At 40.8% G+C, this 22,393-nt stretch overlaps 2 protein-coding genes across 7 annotated transcripts in view; one reads left to right on the top strand and one right to left on the bottom strand.

The window, feature by feature from the left end:
• Positions 1–903: 903 nt before the first annotated feature.
• Positions 904–12,532, bottom strand: LOC134532088 (putative protein-lysine deacylase ABHD14B). 6 transcript variants are annotated; one of them, XM_063368330.1, is made up of 6 exons: positions 12,312–12,532; positions 11,142–11,360; positions 8,403–8,531; positions 5,800–5,989; positions 3,248–3,477; positions 904–1,655 (listed from the first exon to the last, which is right to left on the bottom strand). In XM_063368330.1, the coding sequence occupies exons 2-6, from the start codon at positions 11,241–11,243 to the stop codon at positions 1,458–1,460; spliced, it is 849 nt and encodes a 282-aa protein (XP_063224400.1). In that variant the 5' UTR covers positions 11,244–11,360; positions 12,312–12,532; the 3' UTR covers positions 904–1,457. The 6 variants fall into 6 exon arrangements, with proteins under 6 accessions (XP_063224400.1, XP_063224397.1, XP_063224399.1 ...); XM_063368327.1 differs by having other exon boundaries at positions 12,301–12,483; XM_063368329.1 differs by having other exon boundaries at positions 12,306–12,466.
• Positions 12,533–12,999: 467 nt separating this feature from the next.
• Positions 13,000–22,393, top strand: part of LOC134532307 (low-density lipoprotein receptor-related protein 4-like) — an 86,844-nt gene continuing 77,450 nt past the window's right edge. The window contains exon 1 of the mRNA XM_063368725.1: positions 13,000–13,391. Coding sequence (XP_063224795.1) covers positions 13,295–13,391 — 97 coding nt within the window. The 5' untranslated portion in view covers positions 13,000–13,294. The remainder of the gene's footprint in view (positions 13,392–22,393) is intronic.

The following is a 22,393-nucleotide window of genomic DNA, read 5'->3' as shown; positions in this document are numbered from 1 at the left end:
ACACATTGAAGAGGCTGAGCCAATTTTTTTTTTTTTTTTTTCATTTTTTTTTAACTAAGCTGTTCTTGGTGGCCAGATACCTATAAGTTTGCGACTATAATGCATCTTCCACTTATAGTTTCCACAGTTTTGATAAAAATCATAGCATTTTATTCAGGTAAACGCGGTACTTACTACACATTTATCAGAAATATGAATGTATGTTCTCTTGAATGAACTAAAAATGACATTACACTAATGTGTCCATCACTGACCACCGGCAGTTTGGCCTGGCCTGGACCAAAACCCTTGCTGAAACCAACATGGCGGCTGCTATCATGGCTGGCCAATCAATTAACAAAACACATGATTGCACGTAACCCTTACTGCATATTTTAAAACATAATTTTAGACTTATGCCATTGTTGGGTTGCACTGCATGTCATAGAGAAAACCTGAAGAAGCCAAAATCAGACAAAGTTAAATGTATAAACAGCACAGAGTAATTAAAACAATAGCACAGTAGAGACAAACACAGTGTCGGCGATGAGATAGTTGCAACAAGAACAGTAAATACAGACAAACAAATACCTTGGACAACATAGCAAAAAACAGAGGAACCTAATGATGATATTAAACTTATAATCTGAACAGGGCACAGTTGTGAAATGTTTAGTCTTAGGAGGCCTACTGTGTTTGCCTGTGTAGTGGTTACTGTGTTGTTCATCGCTGGGTTTGCCTGTGTGTCGCTGTAGTCCAAGAATGTTGTCTCTTCATTGTCAGTGATATTGTTCCAATTTCTTCCACAGAATGTCCATGCTGTCTATACAGTTAACATTTGAGAATTTATATCTGCTGATTTTGGCTTATTTTCTGTGTGTGTGGCCAAGATTATTTCTGTAAACAAACCAGAATGACAAGGAATAGAAGAATTTGTTACTTTGTTTTCCAAAAGGAACACGAGACACACAACTGTGAACATAAAAATGTAGATATACATAATATACACAGGATGTAAATACACTGTCTTCATTGGAGAAAATGTCAGGACTTAAAAAAAAATATGACGTAAAAAGGAAAAAACATAATAGGCAGCACCATTTTAACAGAGTTCTAATGTATTATATAGTAAATTCATTTCAGAATAAAGATTTTAATAGAGTTACAAGTTTCGGCTTTTTTTCTAAACAATGAAGACCTTTTTTGCTACGGTGCTCCTTCGTAAGATGTTGTCTTGTTCGGGTGGATGTGTAAAACGGTAAAATCATTTCTTCACGTAAAACAATGTTCGAAAGACTGAAATTTAATTATGACCTACACTGTTGAAAGTAACAGTCCACATCATCCTTATGTTACAAAAACCACCGGCTTGTGAAATCTTTCCACTGACATCCGTGCGGGAACAGGCCCGCGCCAGTGTCGACGGCCGCTGCGTGCCATGCACAGCCGATCGGGAGCACGTCTGCAGACACGCAGGGTCAGTTGCGCTGCTGCAGCAGCAAGGTCACGAAGTTGTGCAGCAGGCGGTGGAAGCGGTCGGGCTGGTCCAGGTAGCAAGCGTGGCCCGCGCCCTCGAACAACACGTCCACGCTGGCCGGGAGCACGCCCAGGTTCCCCGCGGCCGCCTCCGCCAGCCCCGTCTGGTCCTTCTGCCCGCGCAGGATCACCGTCGGGGTCTGCAGCGAGAACACACGCACCACCAAGTGGCTACTGAGAGCTACTGTAAGTGTAGAGACAGCAAGGTGATCACAAACAGACACTCTGAAACGTTTGGTGTAAAGAAATGAGAAGATAGGTTAGTACCGAATTATTTTTCGGTTCTGTTCCGATGATTACCAGGAAATCACGTTTTTTTCTCCATTTTGAAAATTCAATTTTTGTGTCACATTAAGAAATAAAAGATATAAACACAGTATTTAATAGTGGTGCACCGATGCGGATACCGATGAATCGTAATCGGCGATTATGGTTACTTTCCGATTAATCGTAATCGGCGATTATCTTAACGATACTTTGCCGATTATTTACGTCCCGGCGTAATTAAGTAGGTTTTGGGGTGTAATATTTTGTTACACATTTTAGGACGAAATACGGTAATATTTGTAAATATTACTAAATCCATCAACTCCGTCATATCATGATTACAGATATTTCGTTAAGTTTAATAAATCTGATTGCCTCGAACAATAACAAATACATTTTTCCTACAAGTTTATTTACGTTTCGTCTTTTGTTCTGTCTTTTGTTTAGTGGCCTTGTACATTACCTATAGCCAGAGACGTAAAATAGATGGCACGCAATCAAAATACCACAAGCAGTTGCAGTGGACTCTATGACAATCAATCTTTTCGAGTCGTAGTAGCGGTTCAAAATCGTGGTCCCGATACCATCTAGAGTTTATCACTGGGTTTTACAAACTCGTTATGGGTGTCTTTGGTAACATTATCCGTTGTGTTATTTGTATGTGACGTGAAAAGTGAAAAAGTATTTATAATTTTATATATTCAGTCAACATAAATAAAATCACATGTGCTAGAATTGGTTTTGAGTCATTTTTATATAATTATAGTGAGATGGCGAGTAGGGAGAAAAAAAGTGAATTGTGGAAACATTTTTCTATAAACTCAAGTGAACAAAATAAAGCAACATGTTTACATTGTTAAACGGTAATTTCTCGATGCAACCTTATGTGATAGTCAATAATAATGCTAGTTTTCCGCAACAAAAACTCACCCATTGTAAATTACAATTATTAGACTGTAGTTCAAGTTGTTTACAATAACAAACATAAATAGAAGTTAATTTAATTTACACTTTGGAATGACTTAATAGCGTATTTTATATATTTTTATACTGTTATTATAACTGTATCCTCAATTTTACCTAACCTTGTTATTAAATTCACATGGGGAAAAAAAAATTTTGTGTGCATTATTAAACTTAAAAAAATTTGTTCATTATAATCGGTAACTGAATCGGTATCTGCCGATTATTGCTCTCATAATCGGTAATTGAATCGGTAATCGGTAAAGTCATATCGGTGCACCACTAGTATTTAATATATTCCTCCACAAGGCCAAAAGGATACTGATAAAACTTGTACACTTAATCTTCACTGGTAAGTTTCTGCGAATTCGGCTCGACACCACTCAAACCAAAAATACACAAATATAATACTTGAGGCCAACATTACAATAGTTTCAGAACAACGTCAGTTTCCTCGGGTTTGAACAGAACACAGACACTAAGCTCACGGTGGCCTGCTCACCTGGACGAGAGCGAGAACGCTGCTTGGCACGCTGTCCGTGGCGACGGGCGCGACGGCCACGTACCCGGCCAGGCTCCGCCAGTGGGCGGCCAGGAATCCCACCGAGTACTGCCCGCTCATGGAGGGGGACACGACCACGAGGCCCGACGACTGCAGCTGCAGCTGTTCGCACAGCTGCCAGAGGAAGGCAGCCTTGTCCCCGCTGAAGGCCACCTTGGTGTTCCCGTAGCCTGGAACAAGCGACCACCACCACCGTCCCGGAGTCCGGCCGCTCCCGGGCCGAGACAACCTCACGTGCAACACACGTACGTCCGTGGGCCTCCTTCGACGGCGCTCAGCCTGCCGCTAACCTGTCCATGTGACGTCGTCAGCTTCGTAGTGGGTTGTGTTTCATTTCAGGATTTATTAAGTGTAAGAATGTTATGTATTAGGTATTTATTATTAAGAAAAAATTCTTAAGGAATTAACATAAGCAATGGTATTTATTGCTAGTCATATGTTACTATTGCAAATATGCTAAACGGAAGAAACGAAAGGGAGTGAATAACAGTTGATGCTCCGGCGTGAGAGTGGGAACAGCGGTGACCGTAAGACAGTCAAGGGCGGGTGTCTCAATGCAACTGACACATTGTGCACAACATTAGGCTTACATCTTAATTGTTCACTCATTTAACTGCAACAGACATTAAATATATTAAATTTTTTTATTAGCTCATGGAAATCCTGCCAATACTGTTTCACATCATTGGAGGCAGCTTATTTAATATTTCTATTCTTCGGAATTTTCATTGTTCCTAGTAGCACTGCGCTTGTGTGGATGTGTAAAGTGAGTAAAGTATAAACCGACAGTGAGTATACTAATTCGACGTAACTACCTTGTTCTTAGTGCTCGAGGCATGTGTGAAGGCCAGCAAGGGGCAATGGAGTGGATGCAACAAGAGGCCAATACACTGAAAATACACGCACCACGGGATAGATTTCTTCACACTGATCAGACTGCCGTTGTACTCCGAGGTATCATTCCAGCAAACACCTCAACTGCAGTACGAGATGTGCAAAAAAAAAAAAGTATGAATAATGGCCAAGTGGTTATGTCATACCATCAACTACTTGAATCTTAAAACTTATATTGGCCAATAAGGATTTTTTTTTTTTCAAGAAAAGAGTGCGAACAGACAGGTAACTGCCAACGTTACGCACCTTCAATATACTGAATGCACAACGTTAACCAGCAGTAACATGCAGGGCTAGTATTCTGACACACATTTTGTTTTTGTGTTTTTGAATAAACTCCTATTTGAAAAATCTAAATCTATGGTATAGCAGTGATTGTAAACAAAAACACATGGAAAATGTATATTAAATTGTTTTAACATGTTAAACTTCACAGATGGGATAAGTGATGGAATGGTTGGTTATTAAAAACTTTTTTTCTTTTTTTTTAATTTTAGAAAGCAAACATTATAAGCAGGAAATGCGCCATTTATGAAACATTATACACAGTAAATAAATATCTTTTTTTTTTATGGGGGAATTGTTGGAACTTAACATTATACGCAAGGGCATTCTACTGAGTTCTATTTGAAACATATTTTCTTTCTAACTTCTACACAAGTCTTAAGATAACTCTGCCCATAAAAATTAAGATAAATAAAGAAGTGTTGAGTGGTGTACATGCAAACTAAAATACTTAACAACTTGTAACAACCCAGATTACAGCCTTCCTCATTCAATCCAGCAATAATTGTTTGTTATAAATTTTTTGTCCCGGTTAGGTTTTCAAATGATGTAAAGTTTTTCTTTTTCGAAGTTAGACGTAAAGTGTTTCACCGTGTTTATTGTTTTTATTTTTTAAATTCATATATTTATTTTTCTAGTATAATTTTTTGCTGGATTCTTTGTGTGGGAAGACGTAATTCTCCTTCGTTTTTCCACGACCGAGGCTGTGTTTCACACGCTAGGCGTGTGAGTCACTGTCACGGGAGTGAGAAAAAGAGACAAAATTGCTGCGTTGTAGGAACAGAAGTAAGCATTTCGTGGAAAGGTTCTGTTGCCATGCGCCGTGATTGGCTGAAAATTACGTCAGCGAGCCCAGGAAACTGCCCGCACGAAGGGAAGGAAGGCTGTAAACAGTCATTGTCCGAGCACCGGGCTGAGCGATCATTCTTCGGGCGGCGAGGCAGCGGGCTGTGGCTGAACGATGGCTCCATGTATTATTATATTTATGTACAGTTAGTTTTTTTTTTTTTTTTTTGTGTTGTCTGTTGTACGAAATATAGCGTGATTTTTCCATGAATTAATAAAAAAAACAGATAAAACATCGAACATTGTGTATAAATTTCTTCTGTCTTCGTGACCTGCAACCTGTATGTTCCACTCCTCACCTAATTTGAGCTAGCCGGAGGTGGTGAGTGGTGAGAAACTCTAGCGCATGCCCTACAGCTGCAGTTGATCACGAGTGTCCCCACACCACTGCCGCTAGGCCGACCCCGGCTCCAACAGGGGCACCGGCCAGGAGTCCACTAGCCTGCGAGCCGGCGGGGCCGTGTTACCTGGCAGGTCGACGGCCACGGCACGGTGGCCGAGCGCGGGAAGCACGTGCAGCGTGCCCAGCTTGAGCCACGTCTCCGACGTGAAGCTGCGGCCGTGCAGCAGCAGCACGGAGACGTTGGTGCGCATGACACCGCTCGGAGGCCGTGCTTCGCGGTAGAACACCTCCCACGCTCCCTCCTGCCCCGGCACCTGGAACACATCGCCTCGCGGTGTTGGCTGATCGTCCTCCCACGTCCTGGGTGTGTCCTGGGGCAAGAGTCTCGTCCGTCCTCTCATCAGGACTGCGCAGCTCTCACCCGAGTGCACATCTACATAAGTCACTTACAGCATCCATCAATCCCTGAAGGGTGACATTCAACCTCGAATATCAGATTTATAACTGGAGTTGTCGGCCGATTGAATGATCTCGGTTGTTGGATGACTGACATTATGGTTCTAGGTCCAGTCAAAACACAAGATCAATATTGTTACGATTTAACGGGTTCGAAAAGGATAGCCCAATTAATAGATTTTACTACACACTACACAGTTTTATTGATGGCCACTACTTATGTCACTTACAATTAATCTTCTAAAATGGCAAATAATCAATTGCACTTAAAAAAAATTATGCTTCCCCAGTCACTCGTTTTTACACACCGCACACCTCGCTGGGCCGCACCTCTGGCGCAACTCTCGCCGCAGCACCCCTCGTGGTCCTCCGTCGCAGGACTCCGTCACCGCACTCCGCCGCCGCCGTCGCACTTCCCTTCGCCAAGGTTCCACTCGACGCCTCGCTCGGAACTTCGCTTGGAACTCCGCCGTGCCCGCGACACTACGCCCGGAACTAACTCTCTGCCCTGGAACCTTGGTCCAGGGACTTCGCCGCTTTATCGCCCCGGAAACTCCGCTGCGGGAAAGCTCCCGCCTCAACTCTCTCACTCACTCTGAGGCCGGCGTCTTCGTCTTATATATCAGCCCAGGCACTTTCCAGAAATCACGAGCGCAGCTGGGGCCAGTCGCGTCATTCCGCGCCGACCCGACGGCAGAAATCTCTCGAAACACGTGTCGTCGGCTCGTGTAACTCCGCTGCTGTCAGGCTTCGGATGTCAAGCTAATAGCGCCGCGCGGGGAGCTGAGGGCTGGAGGGAGGGGAAGCGGCGACCCAGGTGCGCGCGGAACGTCTCATGTTGCGCGGCCGCATGATGTCAGCCAGCTGTGCACCTGCGCGTGTCGAGGCCTTGCTCACATTCGTAACAATATATTACTTTTTCACCTGCCTACATACAACTTAATTTTTGCATTCATTAAAACTCATTCACAATGGAGATGTTGAAAAGCCCTTCACATAAATTTATAGGCATCTGCGAATCCTGTTTTTTTTTAAAATTAGAATTGAATACAAAATTACTTACGAATATCATATATTTTTTAATCAAATTTTAATCTACAATAACACTTTCTTTTCAAAATTTAATTCATGGTCAAAAAAATTTATGCAAAATTTAGTAAAATGAATAAAGCGAGAAATATACTTGCAACCATAATATAGTAGTGTGAGATGCAGTAAAATAAAAATCCTAGCAATATGTTAACTTCAACTGGTAAAAATTTTAAGTTTGAAAATTTGTTTGTAGATCCAACTGATATAAACATTAAAAAAAAAATTGATAAGTCATAATCATAATCAAAAATTATGTGTTACACACTAAAAAGATTTATATTATGTACAATGTTGCAGAAAACAAAAACATTTTTTTCATCAAAATCATCTTAGCTTCATGCATGTTTTTTTTTTTATTAATTTCTTTTTGTAAATGAGTTCCACTTGCCTTATCTATTGGTAACGAACAATAAAATAAATGTTGAGTTGAATATCAGACCATTCGCAAATATAAAATATTTTTCAAGTACTCATAGACTCCTATGATATATTTTAGTTTCTGAGCTTATAAATTTCAATTAATTATACCTAAAAAGTTAAAATTGTAATAGAACCATATATTTCATGAAGCATATGGAAATGTTCTCCACAGCAGGTAAGCTGTAACTCTCGCTGCTAGAGACCTGAGCTCTGGGGTGAGGTGACAGATCATGGGCACTCTGCGTCCTGCCTTGACCACGAGGGTAACTGCAGTACTGCTGGTGCAATCACGCCTCCACTTCAACGAGTGGAAAATAGGATACATCCACATACGCTACACGAACTTGATCTCTCATTCTATATAAATAAAACTGTAAACGTCCATTTGTACAAAATAGCTGATCTAAATTTCTTCACCGACTGCTTCGAAATTTTGACACAATTTTGCATTTGCATACATGCGTGTGTTTATATAATAAAAAATAATAATTTATTAATAAAAAAAATTATAAAAAAATGAGCAAGTTTAACTCAGTGCACATTATATAAATGAAACTTCTTTGGCAATTCTAAACCTCGAATCATTAAGCGCTGTCTTTATATCTCTTTGGCGGCAGAAACTTTTCAAAAACAATGTTTCACGAAAATATTGCATTATAATTCCACCTTAAAATTGTAATCTTTCTTTTCCAATTAACCATTCTGAGCCACAGCGACGCGTGGCCGATACAGCTAGTAGTTACAATATTTTATACAAACCTGCACTTTCAAGGTGGCCGTCTTCACTTCAACGAGTTCCTTCACCTTGTCGATGCCAACGGGAACAGGCTCAGCAAACAAGTCTGCCTTCTTCCAATCGAATGAAGTTTTAGGAGTGCTAGCCATCTTCTACAAACACATCAACTCTAATACACATCTCTCAAAGCACTCTACGAGTAATGCAAAGTGAAAACATGCAACACGTGAGGTGTATTACGTACAGGATAGCTTTATAGGTCACAAGCATAGACAATAATTATGAGAGAAATTGGTTTCAAACTACTTCTAATTGTCATATTGATTGGAAACTTTGCAAGTAAATGTAATCCGGATGACAACACAATAATTTGGTACCATCTGATGGAGCCAGGAGGTGGATAGAGGAACTCTTCAACATTTTATTGTAACTGATAAAAGCATTTTTTTAAGTAGTGTAAACTAAAAATTTTTATATTTTAGACATGTCTGATCTATGTACCTTGTGTTCTCTAGATTTACATACTTACCATACATCATACATAGATGTCAAGTTTCCATTATTCATGTTTTGTGGTGAACACGTGACTAAGTTAAATTGCTGTCATTTGGCTCGAAGTAATTTCAGATATTTTGGAATTCATAAAATAATCAATTCAACTATTTCTTACAAAATTTTTGTATTCATTGTCTTTAATTTTTTTTTTTTTACAGATTTTTAATTTTATTATATTTATTGCCAGAATTAATTAAATCTTTTTTACTAGAAGAATCTTTGGGGGGGGGGGAGGGGGGGGGGGAATATTCGAAAGAGTTCAAAATATTATGTTTGTCTTAGGGTTTACTTTATTATCAACAGCCAATAGTACCAGTCACCTGGTTATTTTACGGGTATTCAAGAAACTTTATTTTTGTTTGTAAATGAGTAAACTATAATTGTGGGTGTTATTTAAATGTTGTTAATATTGTTCAACATTTATTTTAATGCTAAACTGAATTCATAGTGTCACATATTTTATGACTAAAGCTAATGTGGGCATAATCGAAGATAATTTAGACTGCTTCCATGGTTGGTTATTGTTTTAGTGTTACTTAAATGTTATTTTACAATGCAGTCATTGGGGAATTCTTCTGCAAAGCCCAGGTAGACACAAGCCAACGTATTTTATGTAGATACCCTTGTAACTGATAAGGTTGATTAAGTGAGTTTAGCATTTAAAATATGTAAAAAAGAGTTATTTCATTTTGAATGTCTCAGAAAAATGTGTTTTTAACTCTGACCAACTTCTGAATAAGTTGCTAACAAATTATTGATGGCAAAATTCTTAACAAAACTTTAACTAAACCTTTCCCTGAAATATTACTTGAATAGAAAGAGATATCACTTTAAGAGAAAGAAATTTTAAGTAATAATTTAAAGGGGCAATAAACTACACATACTAATTGCGACGTTATCATAAAGCTGTACCAATATGATTTTTAGGGTGACAGCAGGGTTGTCCTGCTGATTGTTGCAATTCTTTATAATCCACTCAGAACTCACAAATAACATTCTGGAATTATTATATTTCTAAAGAGCCCCTAAATCCTACACATACTACACTTTGACTCTGTGAATTTATATTATACGAAAGCACATGAGCCTTCAATATGTTACCATAGTTTATTTTCCCCCCAATCTGAACATGCATCTTATAATACTAAAATACAATTTATAACACAAGTTATTCTTTACAAACAATAGGGTCACACAGAAGTGTGATAGAACTGGCAATGCTAAGCCATCGCAGGTGCGGCGAACCAGGAACCTCCAGACTGCAGATCAAGTGGCTCTGAGAACCTCCCCCACTCCCCGACATGCGGTCCAGCAGTCTGGCCAATTGCGACACCAGCAACAAGCAACACTCGGCAGGACACCAGGGGCGTAGAAGGGGCAGAGCCACGGCATGGCGCCCCTCTCAACTTAGGCAGGATGTGCATCTGGATACAACATCTAGATACTTCTCACTCCTGAAATCCTAAAAAAATCTACAATATTCTATCAGTCCCACCCAGAAAAATAAAGAATTTGAAAGCAAATGGCTAGCATGGTTCTATTCAACCCCCCCACCCCCCACCCCCCCAACTCCTATGCTCCAAAAATTGAAATAATTATGCATACGCTCCTGTTTTCCACTTTCATAGCAGTTCATTCATCAGATTAAATTTTTGATTTTATTTACAATTTTCTCTGGATAATCCAGACCTTGTTTGTCTGTTGGACATCCAGTTTATCCGGGTGGAAAAGAGGTTTTGTTTTTGTTAATCCTACATCAGTTTGTAGTTACTTAGGTTCATGCCACATACTAAGTAGTAAAACTAAAACTTAACTGTAGAAAAAATTGTATTTATGAAAGAAAAAAAACTGCTTTTAAAAAGTTTTACCCATCTAAAACTTGTATTACGTACATTTTACAGAAAAATTCTATTTAATCCGGACTTTCGGTGATCCGGACAGGGTCCGATCTCATTTAGTCCGGATTAGCGGGACCCTACTGTATTCATCAACAAGAAAGTATTAGAGAGAAGAGAATAGTGTGTTCGTCAGTTACGGGTGTTACACAAAGAAACGTTTTGGTCATTATTCGCACTTCCTCTACGAGTGTCTCGTCCAAGAGCAGTCGGGCGATGGTGACGTGCTGCCTCCAGCGGCCGTGTCCGGAGGCAACAAGCGGACGCGGTCCGTGCTCAACCTGACCTCGACAGCAGGGCGAGCAGGTTTACCTGGGGCAGGAGCGGGGGCAGCGGCACTCGCCCGGAGAACACCAGCAAGCCAAGCACGCACACCACACAAGCCCCCAGCAACAGTTTAGCCACGAGCTTCATGTCGGTGGCATCTCCCGCGCCGCCTCACGCCCGCGCCGGGGACACGGCAACACAGCACACCCAAGCACTTGCACACGAGCCACGGTCGGACTGCCGAGCGTGTCGGCGGACCACCACCTGCGTGGACGGACAACACTCCTGGGTGAAGCGGGTTCACAAGCAACACTTCACAGCTAGAGAAAACATTTTGTTGATATGTATTAAGATATTCCCCATATTCACACGCATATCCCGTAAGAATGTAGCGGTGGTAATAACATCAGTGCCACCATGTTGGCGACATCTTCAATATTGTTACGGTATTGTGTCATAAACTACTCCCATACTCTGCATTAGTTAAAATTTTGAAAAGCATCTCTGGGATATAGCATTCATAGCATATCTAAAGAATATCTGAACATAATAAAAATTAATTTACTAACTAATTATTACATACTCTAGACAGTAATAATAGCTTGTTTAAAAGCTACATAAATTATAAGACAATCTGGAAATATCTTGGGGCCCCAACCTGGTCACATTTAAGATTTAAGGCCTAAAACGACTGTTATGAAAATATTTTAGGATCTTAAAATGGTTTTATTTTTTAAGATGAGTAAGAGCATACCTGTTCTCTCGTCTAGCTGAGTTTTCAACTTTCATTGGGCAACACTCAAGTTGGTTGTGACGAATGATGCATTACTGGACTTGAGACAGTTTCTCTGTTTAATGGCAAGCATAGTGTGTGAGAATTTTTCTCAACGCACGACTAGTTGCGTTTGTGGAACCGAAGGATATGGTTATGAATATTCTCACTAAAGGTGACACTGCAGAGCCAGTTTATTAAATTTTTTGCAGTGATGCTGGTACTTATTTCCAGAAAATAAGATTTAATTTGTTCTCACAAAAAAAATTTTAACTACAGAAGTAAGCGCAACATGTGAGGCACCCATCTGTTCCTACTTATAACTGCCCAAACAGCGAAGATAAAAATATAATGATCATTTACACAATGATGTTTTACACCAGTCTAATGAATAAACCATAGCAATGATGTATAAAAACAATTTATAAATACCATACATATACCAAAAAAATAAGGCTTCACTCTCCAATTAGCGCCTCTTTCTGGTTTTACACCTATTTCTTCACACGCAAAACTTTCCTCGGATGACCCGGATCTTTAGGCTTATTTATCCATAATTAGCGTGTAGACACTTCCAAAATTATGTAAACAGCGTTTTTTTTTCAGTGACAGGTTAACCAACCAATGAACATCATAAACCCTTTTCGCTTTATTTCAATGACTTATCAATTATTGTCTAGATTATGCGTGATTATTTAAGGAAAATATTTAAAACACATTAATATTACTTCCCTTGAATGCATATTGTTACACATCAAACAATAGGTTCCAAATTTAAAAATTAAGATTTTTGAAAAAATTCTTTTCTTTAGACATGTACATATCTACCACGTATGTTATATCGACCATTAAAAATAGTAATTAGATGATTTATTATTTTATTTTTAATGAGGCATAGTTGGAGTTCAGAATACTCTATGAGTTTACGCGTTCTTTTAGGAGTCTATGCATTAGTCTGTTTGCGTGCCATCTGTAAGGTGGAAAGCAAACTACACGTAGTGCGTGGGTTGGTATTAGCCGAGAGCATTTGGGTGAGGGGCAGGGGGTGAATTTGGCAGTTGATCTCTGTGGGTGGCTCGCTAGCGCCAGGGAGGCGGGGAATGAAAGTCGTGTAGACAGAGAGAGAAGTCATCTCCGCGCGCTTGCTTGTGGAGCTCAGTCGGAAATCTCAGCTGTCAAAAGCGCGATCTAGTCACCTAAGTTCGCTGTTTTATTGCTTATCGGGAAATTATTTCTTACTTGTGTTGAAACCTTGTATACACAATTGATTTTCTCTAAAGAAATAATTATGTGAGACGAGAATAATTGAGGTGCCATCGCGGCTCGCCATCAGACAGGTTGAAAGACAATGTTCTGTGCTATGTCACTGGATAAACGCATTTAAGTGCGCGTCTGAGGACCTTGAAGGAGCGTGTACGGCACCACGATGTATGGGGATGTAACACGAGCGGTCCTCGGAGGCTGTAGCCAGAGTCAACTGCTGCTGCTGCTGTGGATCGTTGCAAGTGCGATGATCGCGCCAGGTGAGCCTGCGTCAGCTTCTTGCAGGAATGTTAAATGTTAAATATCATCCGATTTTTTTTTGCACATACACAGTGTTGCATGGAAGTAGTAAATAGCCTACAGTTATTTTACACTTTTGAAAAATACCTTACACGTAGAATCGTCATGTAGTTGACGTTTTGGCATTTAAAATATTGAAAGTTTGATGACGTGTCTAATATATTTACCTGTTAAACCTGCATGCAGATTTTTTTTTGTAGTTAATGCTTTTCTACTCTTTGCACATTCCTCCCGTGAGAACAGATCTAAGTAATGTACTATTGTATCCTTTTTTTTTTTCGGGTGTTGGGCTATCTGCGTTAATGCTTAATTCAAATTAGAATAGTATTATAATTTTCACCCTTTTGTAGTTAGAAATTTGTTATTACGAGCCATACATAGTTCATTGAGTATCTCATTTAGAAAAAAATCGTTAAAATTTCTGATGGTAAACAGTCAACAGAGATAGTTAGGGATGGTAGTGAAATTTCCAGCGGTAGTAGGTATAATTGTGTGAATTAGTGTGTACAGGAGGTTGTTTGTTTGGAAGCTGAGGCTCGAGTTTGTCTGTAGACGAGAGGTTTGTAGCTGCTGGACCGGGTGGCTGTATCGAGCGGCGCGTTGTCAAATGGGGCGCTGTGCGCCGCGCGCCCGGCGGTTCGATGGGCCGGAAACGCTTCGATCGGTCGAAAGTGCGCCATTTTGTAGTCGGCGCGCCGCCCACTCACGCCGCGGCATGAATGAACCGCGCGCCGTGGCCAGGTCGATTCACATCCCTGTTCCTATTCCTGGGCGTGACGCCTGCGCTGGCAACACTGGCAACACTGTCGCCCCCCTCGCCACGACCTGTCACCTCGGGCCCTAACTCGCGGTCTTGTTTCTTTGGCACGGGGTTTCACATTTGAGCGTCTGTGTAGCCCAATCGAAGAAGCTCCCGCAACACGCAGGGTTTCAACAATGTTTTCGACAGCTGGGTTGACCACCGCGTAAAGCTATGGGTTCGCCTTAAGATAGATTAACTGTTTAGGTTACATGTATTTTTGCGATATGCTTGCACATTATCCTAGACTACAATCATACTTATTCTGGAGAAATGGGAATTTTTTTTTTCGACGCAAGCCCTGGCTTTCACTGGTCCACATCACCGCTGGTTCGAGGTCTTGTAGTGCGTGTTAGGTAACGGCTGTCAAGTCGAACAAGCCGAATAGAAACGAGAACAGATGTTGGTACGACAGCGTGGTAGCAAACAAGGACACTGCCAGAAAATATATATTTTTTAGGAAGGAATGGGGAAACACTATGCTAGTTCTGATTGTTATTTAATCCAGCCATGCCATAAATCTGTATGAAAAAATGTTGTAGAGATTTGTTATCATCATATAATTACATTACGCTTTATTATTTTTTTTTTTTACCTCAGTTTAGAATGCAACCAAATTTCAAACCAATTGGCCCCTTTAACTTTTGAGGACGCTTAAGTCGTTCAGTAAGTTAATGAAACATTGAAGAGTTCAAATGACGTGTTACAAGAAGAAGAAAAAACGTATAGATATTCAAATGTGAAGCTATAACCATTAGGTCATATGTTCTGTTAAGAAGTTGGAAATCCGTGTTAATACAGAATGCTTTTTGTTTGTATCTCATGTCTCTGCTCCGGTAATTTGACCAACTTTATCAAATTATTATATTAGTTCCTAACTGAACATGATTTACATTTTAAGGAATTTTTTAGAATTTTATTTTCAAACGGTTGTATTTTCAACTCTCGACTTTTTCCGGACACGTTTCAAAGCTTGGTGAGTTGAAGTAGCCCTTTCCTTGCCAGCGCCCTGCACTGTCAAGCATTTTCACCGTAAACTGTCGAAGAACACTGGTTACAAATGATCCAGCTATCTTCGCGAATTTTCGGATGTCTTCGTAAATTTGCGAGTACGTACTCTGAATATGAATCCACAAGAATAATCGTGGTAAATGAACCAAACATTCAAAAACTTGTTGAGGCTACACTCATGACATTTTTCTTCATACCGCGCGTCTGTTTTTCCTAAATAAATTTGAGCCCTAAACTCGGGAGTGGGAATTCATCGCAGTCTCTACGAAGAAAACAGGTATTTGAAATTACGAAGTAGGTACTCTTCGTTTGTTTGAGCTGCATTGTCCGTTGAATAAGTCCGTTAATTAACTGTAATATCTATAGTCCGGAAAAATTCGCGTTTTCATTTACCCTCAGGATAGACTCCACAGTCCTCGGGCAAATGTCTACTGTTCATTGGCTGCCGACTGGTGAGACGTCTCAACTGGGAAGCCTGTGTTTCGGTGATTCTTTAGTTGAGGGTTTCTCATTGGCCACGAGTATTCCCTATGCTATAAAATGTGTGCCAATAGCGTACACTTATTTGAATTTTGTTCTATTGCTAGAGACCGGAAAAATTCGCGGGTTCAGTGACCTCCAGGATAGACTCCAATATCCTCTCCCTTTCGGGCAAATGCAGACTGTTCATTGGCTGTTGACTTGTGAGTCGTCTCCACTGGGCAGCCTATGATTCGACACTTCTATGAGTGAGGGTCTCTAATTGGCCCTCATCACTCCAGATTAACAGTGAACCAATGACAGAAGCAGCACTAAGGTATAATTATTTGAATTTTAGCATAACACGAAATAAACCCGCGAATTTTTCCGTTGGTAGGTGGAGACCTGCGTCGCGCTCGTTTTATGTGGCACCAGGATGGACTCAATAGCTAGCGACAGGAAAATTCCGTGGATTCATTTCGCATTAGGCTGGAATCCAAACAATCTTAACTTCATGTTGCTACAGTGATTTGACCATAGTTAGGGACAGGAAAAATTCGCGGGTTCAATGACCTCTAGGATGAACTCTGTAGTTCTGCGTATACTCGGTCAAATGGGACCCAGTCATTGGCTGCTGTCTTGTGAGACGTCCCAACGTAGCAGCCTGTGATTCGATACAGCTTTGGTCGGGCGTTTCTCATTGGCCCAGAGACATCTAGGTGAGTTGTGAGCCAATAGCAGAGGCTGCATTGAGGTGTAATTATTTGTATTTTAGCCTATCGCGAAATGAACTCGCGAATTTTTCCGGTCTCTAACTATAGTTTATCTGAGGGACTCTCTGAGCCAATGGAAAACTTTGAACACGATAAGTGTCAAATCACAATCACCCAAATTAACAGGTCCCACGAGTCAGTAGCCAATGAGCAAGTGGCATTTGCCAGAGCACGTAGAGGTTCGTGCAATCTATCCTAGAGGTCAGTGAAACCGTGAATGTGTCCAGTCCCTAGTTGCCAGGTGTGATCAAAAATACGTTGAATGAATTTTTATTGCAGCAACTGCCGAACGCTACATCTGTTTGAAGTGATATGCCTGGTAGCCTTGTCCGTTGAGATTGTCAGTGTCAAGTTTGAACAAGTTGTGACTTGTCAGTCGGCTTCCAGAGCCGGAAGAGTGAGATCGTGTGTACCGCGTCTGTCGCTCATCATGTATGAAATATTAGTCTTTGCAAAACTGCCCCGCTGGTGCTGTTGAAATATTGTTGCTAATTACTGAAAAACTCTGCATCACGTACCGCTGACGCGGTCGCAACCCAGAAGTAAAACGTAGCATTTAAGAGCCGCTGCACTCTCCTTTGATACTTTCGTTTCATAGTTTCGTTCTCAACATTTATTTTGACAGCGAAATAAGCTATAACTAGAGACCGGAAAAATTCGCGGTTTCAATGACCTTCAGGATAGACTCCAATATCCTCTAGACACTCGGGCAAATGCCAACTGTTCATTGGCTGCTGACTTTTGAGACGCCTTGACTGGGTGGTCTGTGATTCGACACTTCTATGAGTGAGGGTCTCTAATTGGTCCTCATCACTCCATATTAACAGTGAACCAATTGCAGAAGCAGCACTAAGGTATAATTGTTTGAATTTTAGCAAAACACGAAATGAACCCGTGAATTTTTCAGGTCTCTAGCTATAACAACCTATAACGGATCTTTGCAGGAACGCAGTGTTGTAATAGGGACTCGAACGTGAATGTTCCACCTTGATACTTTAGCGTTACAGCTTCAATTGCCGTGTGGTCGCGTTACCGCCTCGAAGTCTGCTGTCTGCTGTGAGGCGTGTGGTCGTGCGTCAGTCGGGGTCGTCCTTTGGCGTCGCGCGCCAGTGGCGGTGTTGAATCTGCGACTCGCGAACGGACTGCAGAGGTCGACGCGGGGCGACAAGGGTCGCGGAGAGCGAAGTCTTGTTCCCCCGCTGCCGTCTCTTGTCGCGTGTCGGCGGGAGTCCTGGGAGGTCGGCGGTTCAGGAGCGGTCGTGTGCGCGAGGCGGTTGAAGCCGTTCGCAACATACATACGTGCAGCTGCTTGAGAAACCAATCTTAAGGTTAAATATATCTTAAAATGAAAAATATATCCTACTAGTGGTCTCTCTCTCTCTCTCTCTCGCTAATTTCAGGATGTTTCTGATGTTGTTACATTGTAAGAAAAGTATGTGATAAGTTCCAAACTATTTACTAAAGCAATAGACACAAAAATTTAGAAGTGCATTTAATATTTTAATTAGAGCAAAAATATTTACTGTAAGAATTTCGAAAACGGCAATGCTTAGGGTTTTTTATCTATATCAATTAAAATGCAGATGTTCTTTCGTTCAAAATCTTAAATGTCCGAAATTTCTTCACTCGTTGCTTTGAAATTTTGACACAACGTTGCATTCAAATACGCGCGTGTTTTTATATACCTATTACACACCTATAATAGATTAAAAACATATATAGCCTATATAGAGGTATAAACATAGATTTATAATATTTTCATTGCTACAGAGTGACAGATATATGTATAAGAGTAGAGAGATAAAGAGATTTAGAGGGATATAGAGAGAGATAAAGACATATATAGGGAGGTAGGTATCATTTACATTTTCACTTTAATTTAATTTTGAAATATGGAGAGAATAAATAAAATCAAACGGCCATTTTTTTTTACCTAATTACGGATACACTGTTTTTAAATTTTGTAAAAATCATATGTTTCTTTGAAATGTAGAATACGAGTTTTATATTTCTTATCGCACCTTAATGGATTAGTGGTTATTCTAAGTATGGTTATGACGAAATCTCGGAACTCGCGGTACTCCTGCGGAGGCCGGCGTCACTGCCTGAGTACCTGAGGCGCCCTTCTCGAATCGACGAGAACGGCTGTGACGAGTCGCATCATCCCGGGCCGACCAGACGCCCGAAACAACGAGAAATATGGTGCTCATTCACGCCACTCCGCGCGGTGGCCCGAGGAATTCCCAAGACCACTCAGCGATAAATAACAGCTCTGAGAAAGTACGCTGCGCTGGGTTGGGGGGGGGGAAGTTGTGTAGCTATGACCCTTGTAATCCGACCAGGCGCGCGTGGCATGCCTTACGTCGGTAGACGGCACTTAACACGGTGCAGAGCCGCCAGTATTGTGTGGGCATTTAATTCAACCCAGAAGCTTTAATACAAAATACTTAAGGTGCATTTTCAGCTAAAAAGATAAAATTGGATCCTGAATGCATAGCAGCTATTCATTACTTCCCTAACACACAGAACAAAAAGGAGCTACAGAAACTACTGGGAATAGTCAATTAATTAGGTAATTTGTATACCACATGACATCTATAGTAAAGCCCTTGCGGGAACCATTAAAGTTGCGCAAAAGTGTCAGTAGCTACCATTCTACTCCGAAAATGTTCAATTATTAAATATGACAGTAATACCGCAACATTAGGTACACATGACAAGTATTTGGGTGTTGTTTGCTTCAAAATGGCTACTCTAGTGTGGATTCCATAGCCCCACAGGCACCGAAAAGGATTGGGCTCAAATTGAAAAAAAAACTTTTAGCAATGTTCTTCGCAACTAATAATTTTCTCTATTTCATATATGGCCGCTCAGTCAGAATTCTTACAGATCACAAACCACTCGTGGCAATGATGAGAAGACCTGTGGCTAGTATGATGTCATCTCGACTAGAATGCTTAAAGACAAAGTTACTGCGGGAATATTATTTAGAAGTGTAATACCTAGTAAAATCATACACATTGCTGATTTGTTGTCCAGGGCTTACCTCAAAGATACTGTTAAAGATGTAAATGATATGTGTGATGTAACACATAGCAGGGGAGATTGGGGGGATATATCCCCCCACCGAAATCCTAAAAATCTATCATTCCCACCAAAAAATGAGAATAGTTTGAAACAAACAACAGGCAAGTTTTAACCCCATCAATTAAATGCTACTTATGCTCCTGATAAACAATTTGAACAGGTATATCCCGCAAATATGAGTTCATAAATTAAGTAACTGATTACACAGTAGGTACTTACGAAGTGCTCCAGTTTGTAAAAACAGGATGGCCTCTAATAAAACAAACATCACAGCACACTGTCAGATCTAGTGGATAATTGAGAATGACCTTTATGAAGATCAGTATGTAGTGCCCAAGAAATTGTGGCAGCCAATGCTACAGGCTTTGTATGAAGGTCACTTTGATGTTTGGAAAACAAAATTTCTAGCTCGTAAATTGTTCTTCTGGCCAGGTATGTCTACTGATGTCGAACGACATGTGGCAGAGTGTAAGATGTGCAAGAAGTAAAGGCTATCGAACAAAAGTGAACCCCTGATCCTACATTCAGTTCCTACATTGCCTTTTGAAAACATACAAGCTATTATGTAATTGAAGGTAGGAACTATTTATTTATTGATATATTATTATTTGTCTAAGTGGTTTGAGATATTGTGTCTTTCTAATAAGCAGTGTCATAACAGCACTCACAAATATATGCAGCACACATGGTAGACCAGTGGCTATTCTGACTGATTATATGTCTTCCCTGACTTATGAAGGTACTTACGAACAAAGTAATAAGCTTAAAATCAAACTTGAACTAATCTCCTTCAAAATACTCTCCTAGACTAGCGTTGTGCACGCATTCCAATGTTGATTCCATGATAGGAAACATTTCTGGATGTGGATTTGTTTGGGCAAAAAAATATAAAACTCGCGGAGCAGAAGCGAAGTGTGGCACGGCGCGTTGTCGTGATGGAGGAGGAAGCCATTGGTTCGTTTCTCTGGTCTCCGTTTCGCAAACAAAAGTTTATGTTAACGCATTGTTCGAAATCCATTAACCATCTCAGACCCATAGGAGAGGCCTCGATCGCCGGAAGATGACACTTTTAGTGCTTTGCAGCATGCTTCTTGTCCTCGTCACTATCAATCAAATGGAATGCCCGAAAAAGGAATTGGTATTGCTAAACAAATCCTAAGAAAAAGCAAGTAGCTGGAAAAGAATTGTGGTTTTGCTCTTTTAGAGTGCCGAAACACTCAACTGGCAGGTCTGTATTGTGTGCTGTCCGAAATCTGTATGAGTCGTCATGTGTGAATAAGAATACTGGTATCCACTGATAGCTTGGTACCAAAGGTACCTATATCCCAAGTAAATGCACAAAAATAATCAAAACCGTTGAAAGTGAAAATTTACTATGACAGGGGACTCAAGAAAAACACAAGAATTTGTGAAAGGATAATCAGTAGTGGCACAAAAAGTAAATATAGGAACCAGCTTCTATTGTGGACCAACATAAAACACCAAGGTCTTACTTAATAGCTGACGAATCAGGTAACACACTACGAAAACACACAAAATATTAAAGTCATCATAACAAAATCTGGAGCAAGGAAATAGGGCAAGAGACTTTGCTGTTAGCAGAAACTTCGCCTTTGGCAGTAGCTTCAAAGGCAGTGATGCTAATGTTAGTATTTATCAAAAAATTATGTGTACACCTATACACCAGCATGTATAGATGGATCATGGAAGCTGTAAATCTTCTGACTTGAGTTCGATAATTTGAGTAGTGCAAGTGAAGCGACAAGTGAACAAAGGGGTGAATAAATAGACTGGTTCCAGAGAATTGTTATGTGACTATTAGACATGGTTGCCAAACATTCAAACCATTTATATATCTGTAAAATACATTTCAGGTTGTGATGATGGGTAAGATGTATTTGTTATTCCAAACTATGTTAGGTAATTTAAATTTAGCAACATCAGTGAGTGGAAGGTGTAGTGTTTATAAGGAACTCATTGAATGAGACAAATATTGTTGCCGGCAGTTGGCAACAGTGCAGGATCAATGGGTGAGACAGTGGTGTTTGGAACAGGTTGCAGATAACAGTGTCATTAACAAAACAAAGTTTAGAAAAGATGAAAATACGAAAAATAAAACAGGAATAGTCATAATTTTTAAAGTATATTAAGTAGACTTAAAAAATACCAAAGATGTTAACAACACTCGTGACCCATCACGGCTGAGAGTACTCTTCCCTTTCCTCCAACACCCAGTGTGGTTTTGGGAGCGAATGACAAATACTTTGTTCGTACTCTAAATGTAACCTGCCAGGAAGACAATGACCTGAACCAGCTATCCTACCAGACTCACCTCGACTCTCAGGCAGCTAGCCTCAGCACGTGGCTGTAGGAGGGGTAACCTCATTACAAGTCAGTGGAGGCCAGAGAAGGCTCTTGTCAGGTGGTGTACCATCACAGCAGCAGTAGATGTGTCACTTTCCCTGACAGTTGTAAGACTAGAAAGTGGAACTGCAATGCTCTTGAGCTACTGGAGTGCTGTCCATTGTTTAAGTGCACATGGGGATGTGTCTGAGCCTGGGTGGTGACAAGCGTGGGTATGTGACGGCAGGAGCGGCGGAGAGCCAACCCCAGGTGCCAGAGGAGAGAGCTAGAGTGCACATGGGGATGTGTCTGGTGACAGGCATGGTGATGTGTCGGCAGGAGCGGCAGAGAGCCAACCCCAGGTGCCAGAGGAGAGAACTAGAGTGCACATGGGGATGTGTCTGGTGACAGGTGGGGTTATGTGTCGGCAGGAGCGGCGGAGAGCCAAGCCCAGGTGCCAGAGGAGAGAACTAGAGTGCACATGGGGATG

The sequence above is a fragment of the Bacillus rossius genome, chromosome 5, assembly GCF_032445375.1.
Source record: "Bacillus rossius redtenbacheri isolate Brsri chromosome 5, Brsri_v3, whole genome shotgun sequence".
Lineage (NCBI taxonomy): Eukaryota > Metazoa > Arthropoda > Insecta > Phasmatodea > Bacillidae > Bacillus > Bacillus rossius.
This window is presented reverse-complemented; position numbering and strand designations above follow the sequence as displayed.

Coding starts and splice junctions, on each gene's coding strand:
- LOC134532088 (XM_063368330.1), bottom strand. CDS start 11,243: ATGAAGCTCGTGGCTAAACTGTTGCTGGGGGCTTGTGTGGTGTGCGTG. Junction 8,532..11,141: donor TGCCCCCGCTCCTGCCCCAG/GTAAACCTGCTC, acceptor ATGTGTTTGTAG/AAGATGGCTAGCACTCCTAA. Junction 1,656..3,247: donor GCGTTCTCGCTCTCGTCCAG/GTGAGCAGGCCA, acceptor TTCTCGCTGCAG/ACCCCGACGGTGATCCTGCG.